At 43.7% G+C, this 24,944-nt stretch overlaps 1 protein-coding gene across 2 annotated transcripts in view; it reads left to right on the top strand.

Annotated features, from left to right (window-relative positions):
* The window catches only part of TNFRSF11A (TNF receptor superfamily member 11a), a gene marked incomplete at both ends in the record, with an annotated part of 67,980 nt that overhangs the window by 20,339 nt on the left and 22,697 nt on the right, over positions 1-24,944 (top strand). For both annotated transcript variants that reach the window (XM_080714443.1, XM_080714442.1), the window contains 5 exons: positions 9,100-9,181; positions 11,072-11,197; positions 16,619-16,762; positions 20,577-20,670; positions 22,728-22,822. In XM_080714443.1, the coding sequence (XP_080570569.1) occupies positions 9,100-9,181; positions 11,072-11,197; positions 16,619-16,762; positions 20,577-20,670; positions 22,728-22,822 (541 nt within the window). The remainder of the gene's footprint in view (positions 1-9,099; positions 9,182-11,071; positions 11,198-16,618; positions 16,763-20,576; positions 20,671-22,727; positions 22,823-24,944) is intronic.

The raw sequence follows: 24,944 nt of genomic DNA, 5'->3' as shown, positions 1-24,944 counted from the left end.
TAACTAACTAATGTGTGTGTGTGTGTGTGTGTGTGTGTGTGTGTGTGTTACTGAGAATTGAACTGAGGGACATTCTACCTCTGAGTTACACCCAGCCTTATTTTATTTTATTTTATTTTATTTTATTTTATTTTATTTTATGTTTGTGGTACCAAAGATGGAACCCAGGGGCATCGTACCTCTGAGCTACACCCCTAGTCCTATTTTTTAGTCTTTTTTTTTTTTTTTGGTAGTACTGGGGTTCCTGGAAGCCCTTCTACCTCCGGGATACACTCCCACGGGCTACACTCCCAGACCTATTTTTTAACTATTTTATGTGAAAACAGGGTCTCTTAAGCCAGGGAGACTGGCTCCGAACCAGCGCGATCCTCCTGTCTCTGCCTCCCAAGCGCGGGGATTACAAGCGTGCGCCACCATGCCCGGCTAGTCTTTTTTTTTTTTTTTTTGAAACAAGGTCTCACTGAGTTGTGAAGGGTCTCGCTAAGTAGCTGAGGCTGTCTGCGAACCACAGTCCTTCCGTCTCAGCCTCCTGAATGCTGGGATTACAAGAGTGCGCCACCACACCCAGCCCCTATTTTATTTTCTAATCAAAACAAGGTCTCACTAAGTTGCTGAGAGCCTCACAAGGCTGGCCTTGAACCCACAATCTTCTCGTTACCCTCCCAAGTACTGGGCTCACGGGCACGTACCACCACGCCCAGCATTATCTTTAATGTATAGCGTACTATATTCATAGGTACCTATGTGATGCTGGTCTGACGTATGAACTGCAAAGTTTGGGCTTGTACGGAAGAAAAATTAGCTTGCCATATGTTTTCTCTGCAAATCTGTGAGCTTGAAATTCTAGCTATAAGTAGATGTAAAACGAGACATTCTAGAAGGGCATTCGACCATAAACTCATTTACTGTTCTGGTGAACAGAAGTCACCATAGATGTAATCTGTCCATGGCTTCATCAGCAGATGCACTGAGTAAATGGTCTCTGCCTGCACCCGAGCGTGGACCCCACCCAGCTGAACCCCCAGACAGAAAGCCACAGAAATGACTCGAACACTTGTCAGGAATTCAGAGTGATGCCTCCACCTTCCAGTTCCATGAAAAAGCACTTCTTTATTTGAAACCCAAAGTACTTTCTTCCCCCCACCCCCAACCAACTGTGCTTCTAAAATCCTTGGCCATGCAGCCTTGATTTGCCATGGTCAGTTTCAAAATAAGGAAAGATGGTGCACTCAGAAAAGAAATCTGGCCTTCAGGATTTTTCTGAATCTCTGGTCTTTTCCTTTTCTGGTGGCACTCTCGTCGCCTGGATCCCCGGAGGGAATGACTGGGTGTGAGTCAATTATATTTACTAGTTCTGTTCAGATGTGTACATGAATACCGTCTTCTGTGGAATGCAGACCTTGCACTGAGGGCTAATGGGGTTACATCGTTTAGCTCTCCCAAGCACCTGCTAGAAAGGCCTTAAGCGTCTAAGTGATGAAGCAGAGGCTGAGTGTTCGTGGAGTGCTGCACTTACCAGTGCTTGGTCATTTGTGGGAACCGTCACGTCTGAATCTCAGCACAGTAGGATGGGTACGGTCAGCCCCAGTACACAGGTGAGAGGACTGAGGCTCAGAACTGGCCTTTGGTCTGTTGTCTTTGGGTCTTCTTGTTATATGAGTGTGGGTGATTTTATTAAGGAAATGTCAGGCATTCTTTTGTCCAGACCAAACTGGAGGCCTGATTCCAAGAGCTGACCCAAAAGAAAATAATCTTCCAGCTGAGCCAGATGTGGTGGTGCATGTCCGTAATTCCAACACTTGGGAAACTGAGGCAGGAGGATCACAGGTTTGAAGCCAGCCTCAGCAATGCAGTGAGCCTCTCAGCAACTGAGTGTGACCCTGTTTCAAAATTAAAAAAAATAATAAAATAGAGCTGGGGATGTATCTCAGAGGTATAAAGCCCTTAGGTTCAATCTTCGGCACCACACAATAAATAAATAGATAAATAAATAAATAAAATAACCATTTTGGCAAAATATAGAAAGGAAAAGAGAAAAAAGAAAAAGAAGAAGAGGGAATCTTGCCCTGACGTGCACGCTGCCTGGGCCATGGTGCCTGGGCAGGCCTTGTCTTAACCTCATCACCCGGAGGCAGGTACCAAGTCCCCTCCTCTAACCTGAATTCTCTAGGCCTCTCTCTGGTCACTACAATTCCTGTATTCTGTCTGATCAGACTTGACTTTAGTTAGTATTTGGTCTTGGCTTTATTTTCTAGAGAAAGCTGCCCTATCTGACTTCTGGGCTACAAGTGATTCTCCTATCATCCCTCTTCCCCATCTTGGACGTTTAACTGAGAGGTACAATGCTAGGAAGCGTCCTTCTCATCACAGTGTGTGACTATGAATGATGATCGGGTTCACAAAGCTAGGAGCTAGGCAGGCGCCACACGCCTGTAATCCCCGCGCTTAGGACCAGAGGCAGGAGGATCGTAGGTTCATGGAGCTCAGAGGTAGAATCAATCCCCAGTACCAAAAATAAAAAAGAAAGAAAGCTTGAAATGGGGTGAATCTCGGTGGTAGAGTACTTGCTAGCATGTATTAGGCTCAATCCAAGTACCACAAAAAATAAACAAACAGCTCCCCAGGAGGCTACCGCGAAGAAGAGGTCAAACTCAAGAGGCTTCCGAAAACATCCCTATTTCAAGGGTCTGTGTTTTGACTCACTAATCGAAAGGTTTAAGAGATGTAGACATGCTCTCCATACTGCCTTCTCAGCTGGCCGAGGAAAAACATTCAAAGAAATGGTCAAAATTTCAAAGCACTTATTTTTGTAAGCTACTCTGATCTCTTAATGTGACCTGTGGTGTTTTTTTGGTTTTTTGTGGATTTTGTTTTTGTTGTTTTATTTTGTTTTTGTTTTTGCAGTACTGGGGATGGAACTCAGGGGCATTCGACCTCTGAGCTACACTCCCAGCCCTATTTCTTATTCTTTACCTCTAAGAACAAAAGGCATCACAGAGAAATCATTTGTTAGCATGAGACTGTCATAGAAGGAAGTTCTGTTGTTTAGCTGTATACTATTCTAGGCCGAATTCATTCTAACAGTGACTTTCTGTAGCCTGTTTTTTTTTTTTTTTTTTGGTCCCGTCATCCCAGATATAGAACACCAATAAAAAAATAAATATAGCACATATTATAATTATATAACATATAATTAAATTAAAATAAAAAATAATTATATTATAATATTAATATTAGTCTTTCCAGCTATACTACTCCAAGTCATCTTTCCACAAGGACTGAAATCAGAGAATTACAGTAATATATGCATATCCATGTTCATAGCACCAGAATTCACAAGAGCCAAATTATGGAACCAACCCAAGTGTCCATCAATAGATAAATGGATCACAAAAAATTGTGGGATGGCCACACAGTGGAATTCTACTCAGCGATCAAGAATAACAAGGCGATGCCATTTGCAGAGAAGCAGATGGACCTGGGTAGCATTCTGCTGAGTGAGATGAGCCAGTCACAGAGAGTGAAGGGTCATAGGTTTTCTGTCATGTGTGGAAGCCAGAGAGTAATCGGGATGCCAGAAAGACTCCAGAAAATGAAGAAGCCCTAGCGGAGCCAGGAGGCGGTCTGGGGGAAGACTGCGGACCAATGGCGGAATCACTTCCACCTGCATTGTGTATCTCTCTGAGAATTCCAGTGTCCGTCTCAATACCCTGGATGGGGAGGGAGCGGGGAAAGCCCACCAGGTGCTGTGTGCATGTACGCCACTATCACTATGCTTTACATTATGATGTGAGACTATAATGCACCAAGAAAATATTAAAGACATCAGTCTAGATTACATTAGTAATCTAGATTCTTATTACCAACCTACTGCACCTAGGTCAATTTCACTGAGATAGTCACAGAATTCTAAACTTGGGACTGAATGGGTTAAGGATTTTTTTTCCCAAGGGCAACAGGACCCTTCAGTGAAGTGTTATTTTTACATTTAATAGTTTCTCTCTTAACAACAACAACAAAAAAAAACCCCACATCATTCAGTTCTACTCCAACATTCAGAAATGTGATATCATCCCTTCTGAAATTATAGCCAAATGCTTAAATATCATCATGAATGACTTTTTATAAAGCCTATGGAAATTCCCTCATTAGTCCTCTTGGGTGAGGTCTTCTTTCCCTCCTGGCCTGACAGATGGAGTCAGGCTCTCTCTACTTTGTCCTATGTCAGCATGAGTTTTCAGTGGAGCAAGGAAGCAATTTTAGCGTCCACACCGACTCTCTTACAGTCAGTCTGATTGACACCGTGCAACGCAGATATCTAAGTCAACCTGCCCGACAGGATTCCAAACACAGATCCACCTGTCTCTGCGGCTCCATTGGCAGAAATCTGTTTCTTTACTTGATTTTTTTTTTTTCGGAATTAGACCTAACACAGATTTGCATAGGGAAATAAATCCACAGAGCTTTACAAAGGGACTTTTTATTTATACTTTATTAGCTCCCCTTCTCTCCTAATTCCTTGCACAGACTGTGCAAGAGAAGGAGAAAAAGCTGGAAGCAGAGATCCAGGAGGGAAGAAGAGAAGGGACAATAAGGGCACAGCTGACCTCTGCGGGTCGTGCGGCGGGCGCTGGTGTGAGGTCTGAAGGCACACATCAAAGCGTACCGTGTAACTGCGGAGCCACGGAGGCTTCTGCTTAAGCTGTGGCTTAAATCAGATTAAAGCCATCATTTTGTGCCTCGCCATTGCAGATTTCCCCAATGTAAAGTTTGTGCTCTATTGTAAATTTTTTTTCTACTAAAAGTTCAGCACCTGCTTTGCAGGTGTGGCACTCTGGATTCAATCCCCAGTTTCAAAAAGATGAAAAATAGAACCCCTTTAAAATGTTCTATAGCTCTGTCAAGTCAACATATCTACTTTGGAGGTGATGATAATGTCCTGGTTGTATAATCATGCAAATATAATAAAAAACATTTAATGGTAAGTGTTTGTGTGTGTGTGCATGTGTGTGTGTGTGTTTGTGTGTGTGTGTGTGTGTCTGTGTGTGTGTGTCTGTGTGTGTCTGTGTGTCTGTGTGTAACTAAGAATTGAATCATCCAGGGGCATTCTGTTTCCAAGCTACACGCCTGGCCCTTTTTGTCTTTTGTTTGGAAACAGGGTCCCACTAGGTTGCCGAGAGTCTCTCTATATTGCGAAAGCTGTCCTCGAACCTTCAACCCTCCTGTCTCAGCCTCCCAAGCATTGGAATGACAAGACAAGTGTGGGCCACCACTTGCAGCTAATGGTACACTTTTAAAAGGTTAAATTTAATGGTAAATGAATTATATCTCATTAAAAAGAATGGAGGCAAGTCTGATAGAATCAGAGTAAAGTAGAAATTTAGGAGAAAGAAACAGGTTTTGAGTAATAATCTGAGCTGGGTACGGTGGCTCCCGTTGGTAAAATCTCTGTATTTGGGAGGCTGAGAGGAGGATTGCAGGTTCAAGGCCAGCTTCAGAAACTTAGTGGGATCTTAGCAACTAGTGAGACTTTCATTCAAAATAAAAAATAAGCCAAGTGTGGTCACACACTGCTGTAATCCCAGTACCTGAGAGGCTGAGACAGGAGTATCACAGGTTGAAGACAGCCTCAGAAACCTACTGAGACCCTCAACAACCTAGTGAGACTCTGTTTCCAAATTAAAAAGAAGAAGAAAAAAAAAAGAGGCTGGGAGTGTAGCTCAGAGGCAGAATACCTCTGTGTTTAATCTCCAGTACCACACTAAATAAAAACACATTAAAAAAAAATAGGGCTGGAGATTGTAGTGCAAAGGTAGAACACATCTAGATTAAGTCCCTGGTTTTGAAAAAAAAAAATCTTTGGAATAACCTGTGAAAATCTGTCCCAGCGGGAAGGCATCTGTACAGTTTGGAAAACTGATTGCTCTGTGTGTGGGGAGGTGCTGCGCTCCTGGGTCAGGCGCCCACAGCTGAACGAATCCCAGCCACCCTCCTGAAGGTGGATTCGAGCTGTCCACGTGCCAGTCAGACGCTTCGCCACCCACGGCAAGCCCGGAGCCCGGGACGCACACCGCCAGGGACTCTGATGGTGCTCCTATGCGGCTGCCCCGGACACTCGCCAAATTCCCCTAAAAAGCCCCTTTCTCTGCTTTTCTCACAAACATAGCACACGCTTATCTGGCAGACAGCGTCGTAGCTTTCTCATGGGTTAGAAGTGATTGCTAACCTTCGTGGTCTGAATGGCAGCCCGCCCGCACGCTCATCCTGTTTGCCCTTGTGACTGGCACACAGGAGTATCCTTGGGCGCAGAGACATCCTATTTGTCAGCTGAAGTCTGTATCAGCCGCATTTACCATGTACTTCCGCTCCTCGCGTGTGTGTGTGTGTGTGTGTGTGTGTGTGTGTGTGTGTGTGTGTTACTGTGCTAAACCTGTTACCAGGGCTTTGAGCTTCCATCACTTCTTGTCTCCCCCAAAGATTTCATTTTGGGGGGGGGGGCACAGACAGGGTGAGCATAACGGGTTTTATTAGGTGGGTTAAAGAACAGTTATTGAGAGGGTTACAGAGCTGGCTGCTCCTGGAGCAGAAAGGACGAGTCTGCTGCTTGGTGAATTTTTATAGTCCAGAAATCCCACCCCTCCTCATGCATAGTAATTTGGGGCGGTGACTGCTTCCGGCGACTGAGACTGCGACACCCTACATTGACCGTGATGGATTTTCCGCTGGTGTCTAGAGCTGTACTGTGATGAGTTGGCGTTCTCTGACCATGGCTGGGTGGGGCAATCTCCATATCTCTTCCCAGGAAGATTCCTCTCGGTCTCATTTTCTTTTCCCATCCTGCTCCTCTCTGGCTAACTACCTAACAGACCCAGAGAAGAGCAGAGCCCTTCTACCGATTCTGGTAAAAAAAAAAAAAAAAAAAAAAAAAAAAGCAAAGGAGAGAGGAGAGAGGAGTGGGCTTCCTGGGAATCTTCCCAATTTCCCCAGGGCTTGCTACAATACCCTCAAAACCCTGTCATCTGGTGAGCCAGGCGTGGTGGCGCATACTTGTAATCCTAGTACCTGGGAGGTAGAGACAGGAGGTTCGCACAAATTTGAAGCCAGCCTCAGCTATTTAGTGAGGCTCTCAGCAACTTAGTGAGACCCTGTTTCCAAATAAAATAGGAAATAGGTCTGGGAGTATAGCCCAGAGGTAGAAAGCCTCGGGTTTCATCCCCAGTACCACACACAATAAATAAAAAAATAAAAAAGAGAAACCCTGTCATGGTATAAAGGCTTGGGGAGCATCAAATGTGTGTTATGTGATGTCCGTGGAGAATGGGAGCCAGGCAAGTCCACGCACAGCCGTCCTGGAACATGTCGCTCCAGTATCCCACTAGGACCTTCTCGTGGAACTCAAAGTTATAGTATTCCTGCTCCACTAACCTGGCCAGGGTGAGACCAGAGTTTCCCATACCCCCTCGTGCCCCCCTCCACTAGCTTTCAGCCCTTGGGTTGATGGTTTCTCTATAAAACTTCCTTCCATAATTGAAGTACTGTGAGGATCCATGTCTTCCTCCAAGCCATACTCTTTCTGCACTTTCCCTCCAAGTTCTCTAATCTGCAGGTGAAGCCTCCTTGGACCTTGACTGAGGGCTGGCCACCTGTGTTCTTATCTCCTGCCTCTGCTAATCAAAGCTGGGCTCCAGCCAGACCCAGGCCACTTGGGACCTCAGGGTGACGAAATCACTCATCTAGTCTGCAAAACCCTCTCTGCCCTTCTTGCTCCCTCCACCTGCCAGGTCCTGGTCCATCTGATCTCTGTGCATCCTCCAAGCCAGTTCACTCACACATCACCAAGGAAACCTTCCCTGGCTCTCTTCTGCTGAGGTGGGGCCCATCTGCCTCCACTGTAGCATCAGCCAGGTGTCTATTTCCATTCAAGTCTAAGCCCCTTGAGGGAAAGGTCCATACCTTGGCATCTGTGGACCTGGCTGGGTATTTGGTGTGTTGTATGTACACACTGATGTCCATACAAGTTAAGTCCAACCATTTGGTTTTGCTGTTCCATTCCTAACCTGTCTGCTTTTCAATCTATCTCAGGGTCTACCATTGATTCTTTTTCGGGGGGGGGGTGGTACTGAGGATAGAACCCAGGTGCATTCTTTCTCCAGGCTACACCCCCAGCCCTAGTTTTTATTTATTTTATTTTTATTTTGAAACAGTGTCTCACTGAGTTGCAAAGGGCCCCACTAAATAGCTGAGGCTGTTTGCAAACTGGGATCCTGCTGTCTCAGCCTCCCGAATGCTGGGATTGCAAGCGTGCGCCACCATGCCCAGCTTACTATTGTTTCTTATTCTGAGAAATCTAATGAGGGAAGAGCTTTCCTTCCACATCCTGTAAGATGCCCGGTGACCCAGGAGACTTGGCTATTTTATTTTATTGATATGAGCAGATCCAGAGATTGGTATTTGCATTTCAATCAGACCAGAAAGGAAACAGAAACTCAAAATGCTTAAAACGCTTGTCCAGGGTCTCTCAGCCAGTGGGTGGTTGAGACTTAGCCCATGATAGTCCCATAGCGCATTCTTGACCCCACTCTTTAAATTTTTCTACATGTTTAACATTTTAGAAGGTGGGTGGTATTAAACATCTTTTAAAATCCACAAGTAATTTGTAAGACCAGATTTGACATCATATAATCATAACAAGGGGCCTCGTTATATTCTTGTAGTTCCATGACCAAAGTTGATTGAGAATATTGTCTACCATCTGACCCCAGAGAGGTAGGGCCAGTTTTGTATGTGGCTGGTGTAAAGTGTTTTTCAACTCTGTTCCCGATTTGCAAATTTCCTTTAGTCCACCATATCTCTGTGAGCATCACTGAAATGTTTTTAAATAGTTAAACAGGTATAAAGCTCTATGCTCAAAGATTGGATTAATACATTTGGTGGAAGGCGGGAGAAATGGGCAGGAAAGTGACATTTTTAGGAGGTGATAATTTGAGTAGCTTGTGGTATTTTCTTGTACTTTTTAGATGTGCAATTTGGCAATTGACTTTTTGTGTTATCCAGGAAGAAATGGGTATAATATCTACTTGATGTCAACTTTCTTTCCAGGTGAGCTTCCAAGTCGCCCCTCCTTGCACAAGTAACAGGCATTATGAACATCTTGGGCGGTGCTGTAACAGATGCGAACCAGGTATGCTTGCTTCCAGAATCTTCCATGGTCTGCCAAAGTGGGGTGCTTCTCCTTTTTTTTTTCTTCCCCTCCCCCTGTTCTAGTAGATGAAAAAAAAAGAAATTGGATAGACCTATCATCTGAGTGGCAGATAATAATGTTTATCACTTGGAAAATAAAAATCTTTCCCTCAATAGATAAAATCACTCTCCAACCAAAAGCAATTTCAGAAACTAGTACTTAATTTGTCCTGAAATACAATTTTCCAAAACATTCTCGCTTGAGAAGACAAGGTATACAAACCCATATTTTAGCACTTTATGATTCCAACCCACAAAGTGTGAAATATGGCTTTTATTTAAAACTGTTTTCACAGGAATTTTATTTTGGAATAACCATACTGAAATTGTCATTACTGAACTTCCCTGAACCCTACTAGACCTTCTCCCACATACCTGCAGAGGAACAGAAGGGAACTTGCTATAACACCCCAAGGCACTCTGGCAGAGTGGCCAAACATTCCTGCAGCCCATGAGGAGTCCGCAGCCCACGGGGTCCTCAGCTCCTCATCACGCGGGCAGGGCACCGGGAGGGTGGGCTACCTTCTTACAAGGCCCTGTGGATACTTCAGCTGCAAGTATTTCTTGGTTGTGCATAAACAAGAGCCAGTGATTTTTCAAGTGTGTGTGTGTGTGTGTGTACCCTGTACATATGTGTTTGTGTGTAAATGTGCATGGGTGTGAGTCTGGTCGGACTAAACTAGCCATCAGCGGGTGGTACATGGAGGGCACAGGAAGTTTACCATCCAGAGTGACGTCAGAGGGGAGTGCGAAGATGGGCAGGGGAAAGGGATGATAAGAAGTGCCTCCTGTTTAGACCACTTATTCTGAGGGACTTCTAGGGAATCCCTCAAGTGCTCTAGGGCCCAGCTTAAGTCTATAGCTCCATTTTTCATCAGCAAAGTTCTCTCTCTCTCTCTCTCTCTCTCTCTCTCTCTCTCTCTTTTTCTTTCTCTTTCTTTCTCTTTCTTTCTCTCTCTCTCCCCTCTCTCTGTTTGTTTGTTTATTTATTTATTTAGCGGGTCTGGGATTGGGCATTTGACCTCTGAGCTACACCCCCTGCCCTATTTTTTTTATTCTTTATTTTGAAACAGGGTCTCACTAAGTTGCAGAGGGCCTCACTAAGTAGCTGAGGCTGTCCGCGAACCACAATCCTCCGGTCTCAGCCCCTTGAATGCTGGGATTACAAGTGTGTGCCACCACGTCCGGCTATTTATTTATTTATTTATTTTTGCAGTACTGGGGATTGAACCCAGGGGCATTCTACCTTCAAGCTACACCTCCAGCCCTATTTTTTATTCTTTGTTTTGAAACAGGGTCTCACTAAGTTGCTGAGAGCATCACAAAGTAGCTGAGGCTGTCTGTGAACCTGTGATCCTCCTGTCTTAGCTTCCCAAGTACTGGGATTCCAAGCGTGAGCCACCACGCCCAGCTATCAGCAGAGTTTTTTAATGCAAAAGATGGTTGGTCTTTTATTTAGATGAACTAAGAGACTGCTGTGGCCACAGAAACCCCAGGACAGGACTTTTTAGCTAGCTGAGGGGTCCGTGGAGCTCAGCATACTGTGCTCAGGGTACTGTATCAGGTTGTCTTATGGGCTTTCCGGGATGGTCGCCATGGTAACATGGACCAGTAGAATGATGCCTTATTTGTATGCTCGTTTGGTGCTGGGCATGGAACCCAGGACCGGCACATGCTTAGCTCGTGCGTTTTCCCTGAGCTCCATCCTCAGCCAATGCCTTATTTAGCTGTTGCTGTTTTGTTTGGGGTTGGTGTGTTTTGAGTTGCTGTTTCGTGATGTGTTGTTGTTGTTTTGTTTCTGATTGGTGCATTTTTCCCCTTCCAATTTAAGGAAAGTACATGTCTTCTAAATGCACTACCACCTCTGACAGTGTGTGTCTGCTCTGCGGCCCGGATGAATACCTGGACACCTGGAATGAAGAAGATAAATGCTTGCTGCATAAAGTGTGCGATGCAGGTGTGTCGGGGGAGTGTGGACACGGGTGTGTCGGGGGAGTGTGGACACCATGTGCTCCTCTTTTGGCCGTCCAGTGTCTTCTTCTATATTTTCATCTTTAGGTATGGCCAATGCTCGTGTGTGTGTGTGTGTGTGTGTGTGTGTGTGTGTGATACTGAGGATGGAACCCAGGGGCCTTCTACCTCTGTGCTACAGCCCTGACCTATATTTTATATTTTTTATTTGGAAACAGCGTCTCACTAAGTGGCTGAGGCTGGCTTTGAACCCGCACAATCCTCCTGTCTCAGCCTCCCAAGTACTGGGATTACAAGCATGAGCCGCCCTGCCTGATTGCTGCTCTTTCTTTTGAAGGGCGCAGGAAGAAGTTATGGCAGTGGGGACCCCATTCCCCCTAAGAAGATGCCTTTTAGTTCCCTAAAGCCCTGGGTTAAAATTCTTCATGGAGACTTCATCAAGAACTTTTGTTCTCCAGTATGTTTAGGTTGAAGTTTAATCATGAATACATTTTACAGTGGACAAAACGTTTCCACAACGTTTCCACTGGTGGCATGCTATTTCATTCCCCTGAATTCCTGTAAGGTAGCCATGCCCGGCCCATTGGAAAGGTGGAGAGGCTGAGACTCAGAGGTCGAATGGGTTCTCCAAGGTTAATAGATGAGAAGCAGGACTCAGAAACAAATCTGACTTATAATCTTTCTTTCTTTCTTTCTTTCTTTCTTTCTTTCTTTCTTTCTCTTCTTTTCTTTCTTTCTTTCTTTCTTTCTTTCTTTCTTTCTTTCTTTCTTCTTTCTTTTTTCTGTGGTACTAGAGATGGAACTCGGGCCTTTTTACCCCTGGGCTATACTCTCAGACCTATTTTTTCATATTTTATTTGGAAACAGGGTCTCACTAAGTTGCTGAGAACCTCACTAAGTAGCTGAGGCTGGCTTAGAACTTACACAATCCTCCAGTCTCAGCCCAAGTGCTGGGATTACAAGCGTGCGCCACCACGTCTGGCATAAGCATCTTTCTTAAATCATGTTTTATTAGCTCTACATTTTTATCTACTTACCAGGCTGTCCCGGGGTATTCTTTTCTTTTTGGCCTTGGACATTTTAAAAGTCATACTTTGTTTTTAGCACTCAGTATCAAAGTGTGTTTTGTAATCTCCTAACTTAGAGTTTCTTTCTCTTTTATTTCCCTTTTCTGGTCTGTTTATATACTGAAAAGCTCATCATGCTAGTCCTGTGGAACTTCCAGTTTAAATTTTGCTGGTTGCATCCCCTTGATGTCATTTAACATGTTCTTCTGTCCCCAGTATTTAAATTGGTTGTTAGATCTAGAAGGCTGATCAGAACCTAGCTTCCTTTTTGTTTGCTTTTCTTTTTGGCAAAACTTCTGTATTACATTACATGTCTTAAAATAGTATAGTTCATACATTTAACAGACTATAATACATATTACATCTAAATATATATATTACATCTAATATATATATATATATATATATATATATATATATATATATATATAATTTTGAGATACTGAGGATGGAACCCAGGGGCATTCTACCTCCAAGCTATACCCCCATTCCTATTTTTTTATTCTTTGAAACAAGGTCTCACTAAGTACCTGAGGCTGGCTGTGAACCCATGATCCTCCTGTCTCAGCCTCCCAAGTACTGGGATTACAAAGCGTGCGCCTCCATGCCCAGCTTATATGTAATATATATTTAATATATATTATATGTATATATATGTGTGTGTATATGTAATACTAGAATCACATAATGGCTGCTCATCTATCTATTTGTGCTATAAACAGCTGCTGATACACATGGCCAAATCTCTTCTCATTAGAGGCTGCAGAAGGGTGACTTTCTTTCTTTTTTTTTTTTTTTTGGTGGTACTGGGGGTGGAACCCAGAGGCTTTCTACTTCCGGGCTATACTCCCAGACCCATTTTATACTTTATTTTGAAACAGGGTCTCACTAAGTTGCTGAGAGCCTCACTAAGTAGCTGAGGCTGGCTTCGAACCTGCGCAATCCTCCTGTCTCCGCCTCCTAAGCACGGGGATTACAAGCGTGCGCCACCACACCCAGCAAGGGTGACCTTCTAAGTCTATCATTCCTTCTTCATTTATTGGCTGGAAAGCTTCATGAAGAGAAATTTCTCTCACCAACTCTTTGTTTCTCTGAAGCATGATACATATAAGAAAAACAGAATAAATGTTTATAATTTGACTTATTACTTTTCAAAATTATGACTTGACCAGCCTTCTCCTAAGGATATGTATTAGTATAAGGAACTCACGAAGTTAGAAGTAGTATTTGCGGTGTGTTGCTCTAATGCAGTTACTATTAGTTTTAATGGTCTGAGATGAATCCCCCTCTTCCAGATGGCCCTAAATCTTCTGATACCATCTCGGGTATCTTCAAGGGTTCATTTGATTTCAGGTTTACCTTGCGTGTTTCCTGTCCTGAACTGTAAACAGCCATTTCCTCGAGGATTCTGGATTAGTTGTAGTGAAACATTTTACTTAGTGGGGGATTCTAGGGAGACTCACTGCTGTGGGATTAGTCCCTGTTTATAGGCCTTTTCTTGACAAAAGTAGGAAATAAGTTTGTTTATTTGTTTGTTTTCTGCAGTTCTAGGGATGGAACCCAGGGGCATTCTACCTCCAAGCTACACCCCCAGCCCTATTTTTTATTCATTATTTTGAAACAGGGTCTCACTGAGTTGCAGAGGGCCTCACTAAGTAGCTGAGGCTGGCTGCAAACCTGGTTCCTCCTGTCTCTGCTTCCCAAATGCTGGGATTACAAGTGAGCGCCACTGCGCCCGGCTAGAAATAAGTATTTTTTTTAAGCCATATTTTCCCTAATGTGTTGGAGACAGCTGGCAGATTTGGAGCTGGAGAAGGTAATAGGGAAACTACACTGAGGAGAAGCATCTGACCAGTTTTTCTAATTTCCCACTGCTTAGTAATAACCCTGACTCATTGCTGTCTCTTGGAAATAAAGATTCATTCTGTCTCCTGTCAAAATTGATTATCACCTAGAACTGAGTGCTTTAAAAATATGCCAAAATTATTCGCCACCCTATGGTCTTACATTCAGTTACATTTGGGTAGGCTAGTGGGAGTACTGAGGATTTTCCAGAGACGTGGCATGTGTCTGTTTATGTTCCAGTGACCTGGGCTTGGAGGGGGGCAGAGAAAGCAGCAGGTGCTTCTCCTCATGTCCCCTTCTTGCCTGTACAACTGAGACAATCAGAGAGGGAATGGATTTCTGGTTTGTCTCTTTTACCCCTTGGAAAGCTCCCTTGGAACTTTTATATGAATTCAGGAAGATAAGGTGCAAAGGACATTTGGACAAGTGGAATGAGATAGAGTCCTACAAGGGTTCCATAATATTATGATTTGCTTTCAGTGCCATTATGGTTTTATAGTGTGTGTGTGTGTGTGTGTGTGTGTGTGTGTGTACAGCTGAGTCTTCTTATTTAAAGTAGTTTTGTGGGGATTTTTCAGCACCAGGGATGTAACCCAGGAACGTTCTCCCTCCGAGCTACACCCGCAGCCCTATTTTTAACTCTTTATTTTGAAATAGGGTCTCGCTGAGTTGCAAAGGGCCTCACTAAGTAGCTGAGGCTGTCCTTGAATAAAGTAGTAATGTTCTATAAAGCCACCATAGGCCGGTGTGGTGGCACACGCTTGTAATTCCAATACTTTGGAGGCTGAGACGGGAGAATTGTGGGTTCGCGGCCAGCCTCAGCTACTTAGTGAGCCCCTCTGCAACTTTGTGAGACCCTGGGGCTTGGAGGTAGAATGCCCCTGGGTTCAATCCCCAGTACCCCCCCCCCCTGCACACACAAAAGGTCACTATAAACACTGAATTAGCAAATCCTGGGCAAATTCAAGGTTTGGTCCCTCCCTGCTGATCAACGTGCAGCCTCACTCTCTTGTTCCTGTTTGATGTGTTGCTGACTCCTCAGCGCTGTGCCCATGGTGAGCAGCGTCACGACCCCCACCCACAGAGTTAGCCTAAGGCATGTGTACCCACCGTGAGGCAGGTCCCAGTCTTCGGGCACTCGCCACACCAGGCAGTGCTTCAGCACTACGGGACAGCCATTTTAAACAGTGAAAACAGCAACGAGCACACAAGTTACAATAAGGCAGAGCTGGATAGATGGTAAAGGATGCTCGTTTACAGTGTGAGGGCTAAGATGGTAGAGCGCCCTCCTCCAGCCTCCGCCAAGACCTGAATGTGGAGCCGCTCAAAATTCCCACGGTTCTGCACAAGTCCACAAGTAACGGAATGCTGACCTGGGCTTACAGATCAATTTTAGTAAAATCACAAGTATGAATCCCTGAATAATGATTGGCTCCTGCGCCGGGCGTGGTGGCGCACGCTTGTAATCCCCGCGCTTGGGAGGCGGAGACAGGAGGATCGCGCAGTTTCGGAGCCAGCTTAAGAGACCTTGTTTCCAAATTTAAAAAAGTATAAAAATAGGTCTGGGAGCATAGCCTGAAGGTAGAAGGGTTTCCAGGAACCCCAGTACCACTAATAATAATAATAATAATAATAATAATAATAATAATAATGAAGAAGGATTGGCGTGTGTGTGTGTGTGTGTGTGTGTGTGTGTGTGTGTGTAGAAAACCTGGAAAGAGCTAGGAGATTTGTAGTAAGAAGACAAGCACTTTGCTAAGTGTTGTGAATAAAAAAAGAAAAAAGACAGAAAGGAAAAAAGAGTGTGTGTATGTATTTTTCTAACACTCTGTACCCCAATATGATGTAAATTATAATGTACCCAATAAAAATGTGAAAAAAAAATACAGAGAAAGAAAGGGAGAGAGAAATGTGCCATTCTAAGAGTTTGGGGCAAGGTTGATTTCTAAGCATGTCTTTCTGCGTGCCTCTGCACTTTCTCCATGGATGTAATCACCGGGGGCCCTTTAAGATCTCAAAGATGAATCTAGACTCTTCAGAAACCGTTTTCTTCAGGGTCTGAACTAGCGTTGGTATTAGTAATACAGGCAGCATCAGAATTTACTAAATATCAAGAAGCTGTGTACAGCAGTTTTGCATTTGCCAAAATAGCCATTGATCATTATATTCCTGTCTTTAGTCTCCCTATGTGAAAAAAAGTCAACATGAAAATTGACTTTTTAGAAAGCCCACAAAATTATTAAAGGGGCGGGGGAGAGATGGAGAGAGCAACAAAAACTAACGCAAACAACAACAAAAGCCCGGCTGGATGTTTTTGTGCCCACAAGTGCGAGGAGGAACTCGCGAGTTCACCCAATGTCCTGATGAATCACCCAGGCCGCCGCCCTGGGCCCTTTGGGGTTGAGTGCTAGGCTGCTTCTCCTTGTGGACCTCGTGTCTGTGTCTCCTCCCTCTGGCTGGCCGCTGACCTGTCTCTTGTCTCTTGTCTCCCGCAGGGAAGGCCCTGGTGGCCGTGGAACCCGGCAACCGCACGACCCCGCGGCTCTGCGCCTGCACCGCCGGGTACCACTGGAGCCAGGACTGCGGATGCTGCCGCCGCAACGCAGAGTGCGCGCCGGGCTTCGGTGCCCAGCATCCCTGTACGATGCGCCCGCGCCGCGCCCCCTCAGCTAAACCCGCAGAGCCAGCTTCCTGCACTTTTAGCAATCTAGCCTTTAATGCTCAGGAAACCAGGACGCCCCTTGATTTTCCGTAAGATGTAGGTGCAGGCAGGACCTGAGAATGAATCCCCAGCTCAGGTTCTTCCAAGGGAATGAGCGCAGTCCGCGGAGGAGCCCTGGTCATCCCTGATACTAGAAGATCCCCACCTAGAGATAAACAAGGTAGTGCAGGGATCCTCCAACAGTTTTTAAAAATTGCGCACCCTTTTACAAGTTTGGTAAAACCACGCACCTTTGGGCACATTTTTTAGGTTGGTATCTGTATTTTATAAGTTATGAATTGAGTTGCTGATGATTGATTTAATTATCAGAGAATTTTAATTGCAGTAACACTTTAAAATAGTCCATGGGGTATAAGTACGTAACAATTTGATAACCACCACCATTCATTTAAATATGCACTAAACATATTTTAATGTTGGAAATTTCACATAGCACCTTTCTTTGGTATCAACTCCCACTTTGCCAGAAATTATATTCTAATATGTTTTTATGCTCTGAGAGCTTTCACTAGTCACATTTTAATATGCCTTTACTTCAAAAATAGGTTTTGAAATCTTGTGTGGTACTAGGGACTGAGCCCAGCGGCATTCTGTCTATTTATGTATTTTATGTTGAAACAAGGTCTCACTAAGTTATGCCTAGCCTTGTTGAACCTGTGATCCTCCTGGTTCAGTCTCCCAAGCACTAGGATTGTAGGTGTGTACTACCAAGCCTGGCTTGAAATCTTAATTTTTAAAATTAATTATGACATGTTTCTTAGGCTTAAAAACATTTTTTCCTTGGTGATTGTCACTCTATTCATTATTACAAATTGGTCACAAATGAACATATTTTTCTATATTATGAAAGTAAAAGCTTTCAAATTTCATGAGTGGGATTTTTCCACTTTGGTATTTACTTGTTGATAAAATGCACAGGATTCAGCATCAGTTCTGTTTCTACTTCTTGTAGTTATACATTTAAGAGCTGAGAAAGGTTTTGGTTACAGGAGTATCCGTCCATTCCTTCAGTGCATCTGATTTATATGTCCACAGTCTCACAGCCACGTGACTCACAAGTTATTGTTAATGATAATTGTCACTTGAGAATTCAATTAAGTCCTTTAATTTTGTCCAAAGTAAAGACATAGAAATCCTTTAAATTTACTAGTGTTTCTTAGAGTCCTCTTATACTCCTTCTAGGAAGTATAACAGAGTATTTCTTTCAAGATATAACAAATGATTATTTATGCTTGTCAATCTTTCACTTACAGACCCATTTGAAGCTAGGATACTTGGACAGGATTGGGAGAATTACAGTATTCATTTCAATTGATACAGAGGAAAATAGCTGGTACCGAGTCCAACAGGCACAGTCAATCCTTATTATCAAATACATGGACTAACTCAACCATGCTTTATTTGGGGGGGAAAAAACTAATTTTATTTCGCAACTTATTAAGATAAACATCCCCATCACAGCCCGCTCCCTCTGGATTCCGGTTCTAGATAAAGCCCAGCACCCTTCCACAAGTTTGTCATCTGCATAAAATGGGTGCCGCTGTCTGCAAGATTCCTGGTAGATGTTCTCTCTGCCTCGCACCTTTGGGAACAATGTATTTTTTATAATAGGTGGAGGACAGAGAGGCTGAGGTGGGTGAATGAACATTCTCTTCCCAGCTCCACCTTGCAGTACATTTAAATTCAGAGAAACTCCAGCAGGTCTCAGATACCTTGTTTTTGCCCTTAATGGATAGGGAAAGATGGAAGCGGGCCTTGGGTTCTGTGAGTATTGCCATCACCAGTATTTGACATTGCCAGTATTTCTACTTGTTTTTCTACTTGGCACCACAGAGGTTTGGAACCAGAGTGGGAATTGGGGGAGATGAGAAGTGTCCTTTTCTAAGTGGGAGAAACATGATTATAAAAGAGAGGAGGGAAAAGAAGCTCACAGGATGCTTCTGTCCGGTCAGTGTTACCAAAGAGTCACGTGGGTGGAAATTAATGCTCATAAGCCTTTATCTGCCTGGAAGCTTTGAGGGAAGCCGCTTGGCTCTTGAGAGCTTCCCAGAGTCTTCTAGATTGTGATGTTCATCTTCTCACAAGCTGTCTGAATTAATGCGAGGTGGTTAGATGTTAGCTGGCCTTTGTGAATATAATTTCAAGGCAAATCCCATTTCCAGATCAACGGGCTTTATTTACTTATGGAACCAAATTGCAAGAAATTAAGGATGTTACTTCTGATCTGGCTTTGGGCAAAGAAAAGTTAATTCCTTCTTTTAGTCATATATTCATGAAAAGAAATCACAGAAGTACCACTAATTTCAAGAGTAATTTGTGGTTTGGGCGTCACTAATGGCCCCATTGTGGTTTCATAGCATTGGCTCTACCAAAGGGTCGCCGTGTACCAAATGCAGTAAAGGTTGTGGACGTAGGAACCCTGTATATTTTTATGTTAAAAATATAGTTTATGAGGAATAAGAATGAGTCGAGTCTGGCTTACTAACTGGGATCAAATCCTGTTTTGAGCGCTGTGATGGAGGCAGGATTCCCAACCTTCCCCAAATGTGGTTATAAGTAAAGTTTTATTGGAACATGCAACATCAACTTACTTTACGTATGGCCTATGACTGCTTTTGTGCTAAGAGTAGTTGCAGCAGGGACCACAGGCCTGTAAAACCCAAGATATTTACTATATGGCCCCTTATGGAGAAAATATAAAGCCAGCCTTTGGTATAAGAGAGAGACCTATAGCATTCACTATTTTATTTTATTTTTTTATTTTATTTTATTTTATTTATGTGGTCTCAGGGATTGAAAACAGGGACATTCTACCTCTGAACTCTATCCCTGGCACTTTTTTAGGTTTTTTAAATTTTCAATCAGGGTCTCACTAAGCTGCAAAGGGCCTCACCAGGTTGCTGAAGCTGGCCATGAACCTGAGATCCTCCTGTCTCGGCCTCCCAAGTACTGAGATTGCAGGTGTGCACCACCATTGTCCAGCTTATTTTTCTTTTAATTAAGAAAACTTTGTTGGCACTCCAACATTTGTATGGGTGAGACTAAACTGACCAAAAAGGGCCAGTACAACGAGTTGCCTTTGAAAGGCAATAATGAAGCTTTTTCCATTCCCTGTATTCAAAGGCTGATGTAGCCGTAAAGGCAGAAAGCGGATGACAGAGGTGCCTGGCTAAAGAAAAGAGTCAGGCAGGAATAGCCAACATGGGCTCTCAGACTAGAAATTGAGTATTGGCACCTAGGACAGTCGATGTGAACAGGCAAGAGTCAGACGGAACTGAAGCTCTTCTGGACCTGAGCGTCAGATACTGGCAGTAGAGGGCAGGTTGCTTTTTTTTTTTTTTTCTGTACTGGGGATGGAACCCAGGGCCATTCTACCTCTGAGCTACACCCCCAGCCCTATTTTTTATTCTTTATTTTGAAACAGGGTCTCAATGAGTCGCAAAGGGTCTCACTAAGTAGCTGAGGCTGGCTGTGAACTGTGATCCTCCTGTCTTAGCCTCCCAAATGCTGGGATTACAAGCATGTGCCACCACGCCTGGCAGCAGGTGACTTTCTGAACGTGATTCTGTAGCTCCCCGCTGGCATCAGAACTGCTTCCTAGGCGCTGGCTGGAGGCCGCGAGGCGGGGAGGCAGGCCTGGGGCAGGCAGGGCCAGCTCCTCGGGAGCACAATCCTGGCTGATGTCTAAGTATTCTTTGTTCCTTCTTTCTGTCTGTCGGTTTCCTTTACAGCACAGCTCAACAAGGACACTGTGTGCGAGCCCTGTCTTGCAGGCTACTTCTCTGATACCTTTTCTTCCACAGATACGTGTAAGCCCTGGACCAAGTAAGTAACCGTGAAGGAGCCACGACAGTTGTTTTGTTTTATTTTAATGTTAAATAATCCTACCTCCGCTGTCTCGTCTGGTTTGAGAACAGGCTAATTCTGTCCAACCCAAGGCTTCCTCTTGGAAACAACTTGTCAATGCAGCGTGGGAAAAAGAAACCAGTCGAACCAATTTGTCACCTGGTTTCTCTGGTGCTCTGTGCCACTTGCGTGATTCAGTAGTCTGTGACTTAGAGCTGCAACTTCTCTTTTCTTTTTTCTAACCTTATTTGGTTGAATATGATTTATGAATGTGTATGAATGTGTGTGTGTGTGTGTGTGTGTGCGTGTACGTGTGTGTCTGTGTGTGCGTGCAAGCGCTTGGGAGTGAACCCAAGGCCTCCAGTATGCTAGGCAAGCACTTTGCCAATGACCTACAGCCCAATTTATAATTTATTATCATCTACTTTCCCCTCCTCCTTTTCCCAACTTTCCAAAACCGTTGCTTTATTTCTCCGGAGATCTGTGGGTGTGTGTTGAGATCCATATAAATGTTTGCACATTGTAAATACCGTGATTTTTCCCACATATTTCTTGAAGCTTTTCCTATATCCATTCACCTGGTTCTTTGTGGCTCTTTATAGCTGCATAAAATTTCATGGTAGGAGAGTACCGTAATTTATTTAATAAGTTCCCTACTGATAATCATTTAGGTTGTTCCTGGTCTCTTGCGGTAATAAACAGTTTTGCAATGAGTAGCCTTCATATCCAGGTTGAGTATCTCTGATCTGAAATGTTTGGGCTCAGAAATGCTTTTGATTTCAGAATTTGGGGGATTTTGAAATATTTTTCCATGTGTGATATTTCACATATGGGGAGGGGACCCAAGTCTAAACACAAAATTTATTCATTTCTCCCACACTGCTTATACACATAACCTAAAGTAATTTTATGCAATATTTTAAGTGACTGCAAAAAATTTCATGGTGTGGAATTTACTAATTGTGGTTTTGTGCCAGTGATCAAAAAGTTTCAGATTTTTTTTTTTGTATGTATGTGTGTGGCACTGGAAGTGGAACTCAAGGGCATTCTACCTTTGAGCTATACTTCCAGCCCTATTTTATTTTTTATTTTGAAACTGGGTCTCACTGAGTTGTGGAGGGCCTCCGTCGCTGCAGAGGCTGGCCGTGAGCCTGCGATCCTCCTATGTCAGCCTCCCAATTACTGGGATTACAAGATTGCACCATCACATCCAGCTAAAATAAAATTTCAGATTTTGAAGTATCTCAGATATTAGATTTTAGATTAGGGATCCTCAGCCTCCAAATATTATGGCACACTTAACTGGAATCTGTTTGAACTGGAATTCCTGGGTCTTTTCCAGTGCTTATAGCTGCAATGAAATTATCTCTAATAATCAATGTAATGATCCTTTCAGTTCTCACTGTATTCCTATTAAGTGTTGATATTCTGATCCACCCATCCAAGTTTTGTGTTGAAAAGGTTTGTTTTTAACTGCAAAAGCACACTCGTTGAAAGTTTATCCTTAGCCATAGAAACCGAAGCATTTGGACTCATCTTTTTTTTTTGAAGACCCTTACCTGTGCTTTTCCTGAGCAGATTCCCAGTAGTTCTTAATTTTTTTTTTTTTTGGTGGTACTGGGGTTCCTGGAAGCCCTTCTACCTCCCAGCTACACTCCCAGACCTATTTTTTTTTTTTTTTTACATTTTTATTTGGAAACAGGGTCTCCTAAGCCAGCGCACGCGGCTGGTTCGAACCTGCGCGATCCTCCTGTCTCTGCCTCCCAAGCGCGGGGATTACAAGCGTGCGCCACCACGCCTGGCATTCTTAATGTTTTCTAAGAACATGGTCCATCTCCTTTATGTTCCACTCCCCTGGAAGGGTCGGGAGATTCAACTGTCCAGGAAAGCATGCATTTCCCTTCCAAGGGAGTTGGCTATCCAGAGCAATAGAACCTTTGTTTCATGTGTGTGTGTGTGTGTGTGTGTGTGTGTGTGTGTGTGTGTCTTAAGCAAGAATAATAAACCCAAACACTTCACTACTTTTCCCTCCACAGCTGTACCTCCCTCGGAAAGACAGAAAAACATCGTGGAACAGAGAAATCAGACGTGGTCTGCAGTTCTTCTCTGGCACCCAGCAGTCTACCGAAGGGTATGCTCCCCAGAGTCACGTTGTGGGGAGAGGAGTCCAGAGTGGGCAGCTGTCTCCCCGTCTCGGGAAGGGCACGCTGCACCTGCAGGGCCTCATCTGTCCCCTTTTAATCTCATCCTACCCATGGTCAGCTCAGTATTGATTATCAGTACTTTAATCCCAGATCTGTTTTGGTGTTTTGTTTGTTTTTATTTGGTTCTTGTTGTGTTTTTGTTTGTCTGGGTTTTTTATTTGTTTCTTTGTTTGTTTGTTTTGCAGTGCTGGGGATTTAACCCAGGGCTTCATGCATGCTAGATTACTTGATATTTTTTTGTGTGTGTGGTACTGCGGATGGAACCCAGAGGCATTCTACCTCCAATCTATACCTCCAGCCCTATTTTTTATTCTGAATTTTGAAACAGGGTCTCACTAAGTTGTAGAGGGCCTCCCTAAGTAGCTGAGGCTGGCCACAAACCTGAGACCTCCCAAGTGCTGGGATTACAAGCGTGTGCCACCATGCCTGGCTTACTTGATATTTTTTTTAACATGGGATTTGGGATAACTAATAATATATTCATAGTTAAAAATATATTTGTAAAGAATAGATAAATGTAAAGAACAAATTTATAAAGAAAGCTGCAGATGTAAATGCCCACATATGGTAGAGTGGTGGTGGTCACAGAGAGGGTGTCTATGGGGAGACCGTGGTTTTCAACCAGAGGAAACGCCTTGTTAGAATCTAGCTCTCGTTATTTACGGGACATTTCATGGATCCAGTTAATCTTAAGTATGGTTTCAAAGTCTGACAGAAAGTTGCTGGCTAATGGAGTGGCTGGTCACTCCAGGAGCGTGAGTCAGTGTGCAGGTGGGTCTGGATGTCAGAAAAGACAAGAAAATGTGGGTCAGCCCACGGTGAACAGGCTGTGACCCAGAAAATCAGAGATTTAGACTTGGCATTTGGAGAAATAGGAGGGCATTGAGGCCTCTAGACGTGGAGTTACACAATTAGAGCAGTTTCCTTGCTTGTTTGTTTGTTTGTTTGTGGTACTGGATATTGAACCCTTAGACATTCTACAGCCGAGTCATAACCCCAGCCCTATTTTATTTTTTTATTTTAAAACGAGGACTCACTAATTTATCTCATGTTGCTGGCCTTGAACCCGTGATCATCCTGTCTCAGCCGCCCAAACACTGGGATTACAGGCAGGCACCAGCACATCTGGCTCAGCACAAAAGTTTTTAAAACCATTTTGAAAGCCAGGCATGGTGATGCACACCTGTAAACCCAATACTTAGAAGACTGAGGTAGGAGGCTCTCAGGTTTGGGGACAGCCTCAGCAACTTAGCGAGACTCAGAGTAACCTAGTGAAACCCCGTTTCAAAATAAAAATAACACCACCATCTTGTACTCCATTAAGGTGTATGACTACAATGCACCATTAAAAATTAAAAACAAATAAATAAAAATAAAAATAAAAATAAACAAATAAAAAGGAGCCAGATGTGGTGGTGCGCATCTGTAATCCCAGTACTTGAGCGGTGGAGACAGGAGGATCACAGGTTCAAAGCCAGCCTCAGCAACTTTGTGAAGCTCTCAACAATTTAGTGAGACTCTCTTTCAAATAAAAAGTAAACTAGGGCTAGGATTGTATCCTGGAAGAACACCCCTGGATTCTATCCCTAATGCCTAAATAAGTAAATAAATAAGGACTTGGGCTGCAGTTCAGAAGTAGAATGCCTCGGTTCAATTCCCAGTAAAACACACACACACACACACACACACACACACACACACACACACACAGCACCACCACCACCACCAGCACCACCACCACCACCACCATTTTGAAAATAGCCTGAAAAAATAACTGAGGGAATTAAAGATTGCTGTTTTTTTTTTTTTTTCTTCTTCTTGGTACACAGGATTGAAACCAGGGGATTTCTACCTCTGAGCTACACCCCCCAGCCCTATTTTATTTTTTTAATCTTGAAACTCAGTTGCCGAGGCTGGCCTTGAACCTATGATCCTCCTGTCTCAGCCTCCCAAGTCCTGGGGTTATAGATGTGTACCACTACGCCTGACTTAAAGGTTATTTCTAAAAGGAAATCTAGAAAGGAAAGATGTGAGCCAAGGAAACCAAGA

Source organism: Muscardinus avellanarius, assembly GCF_963383645.1.
Source record: "Muscardinus avellanarius genome assembly, chromosome: 17".
NCBI lineage: Eukaryota > Metazoa > Chordata > Mammalia > Rodentia > Gliridae > Muscardinus > Muscardinus avellanarius.
The sequence above is the reverse complement of the archived record's forward strand: the minus strand, read 5'-3'. Positions and strand labels throughout refer to the sequence as shown.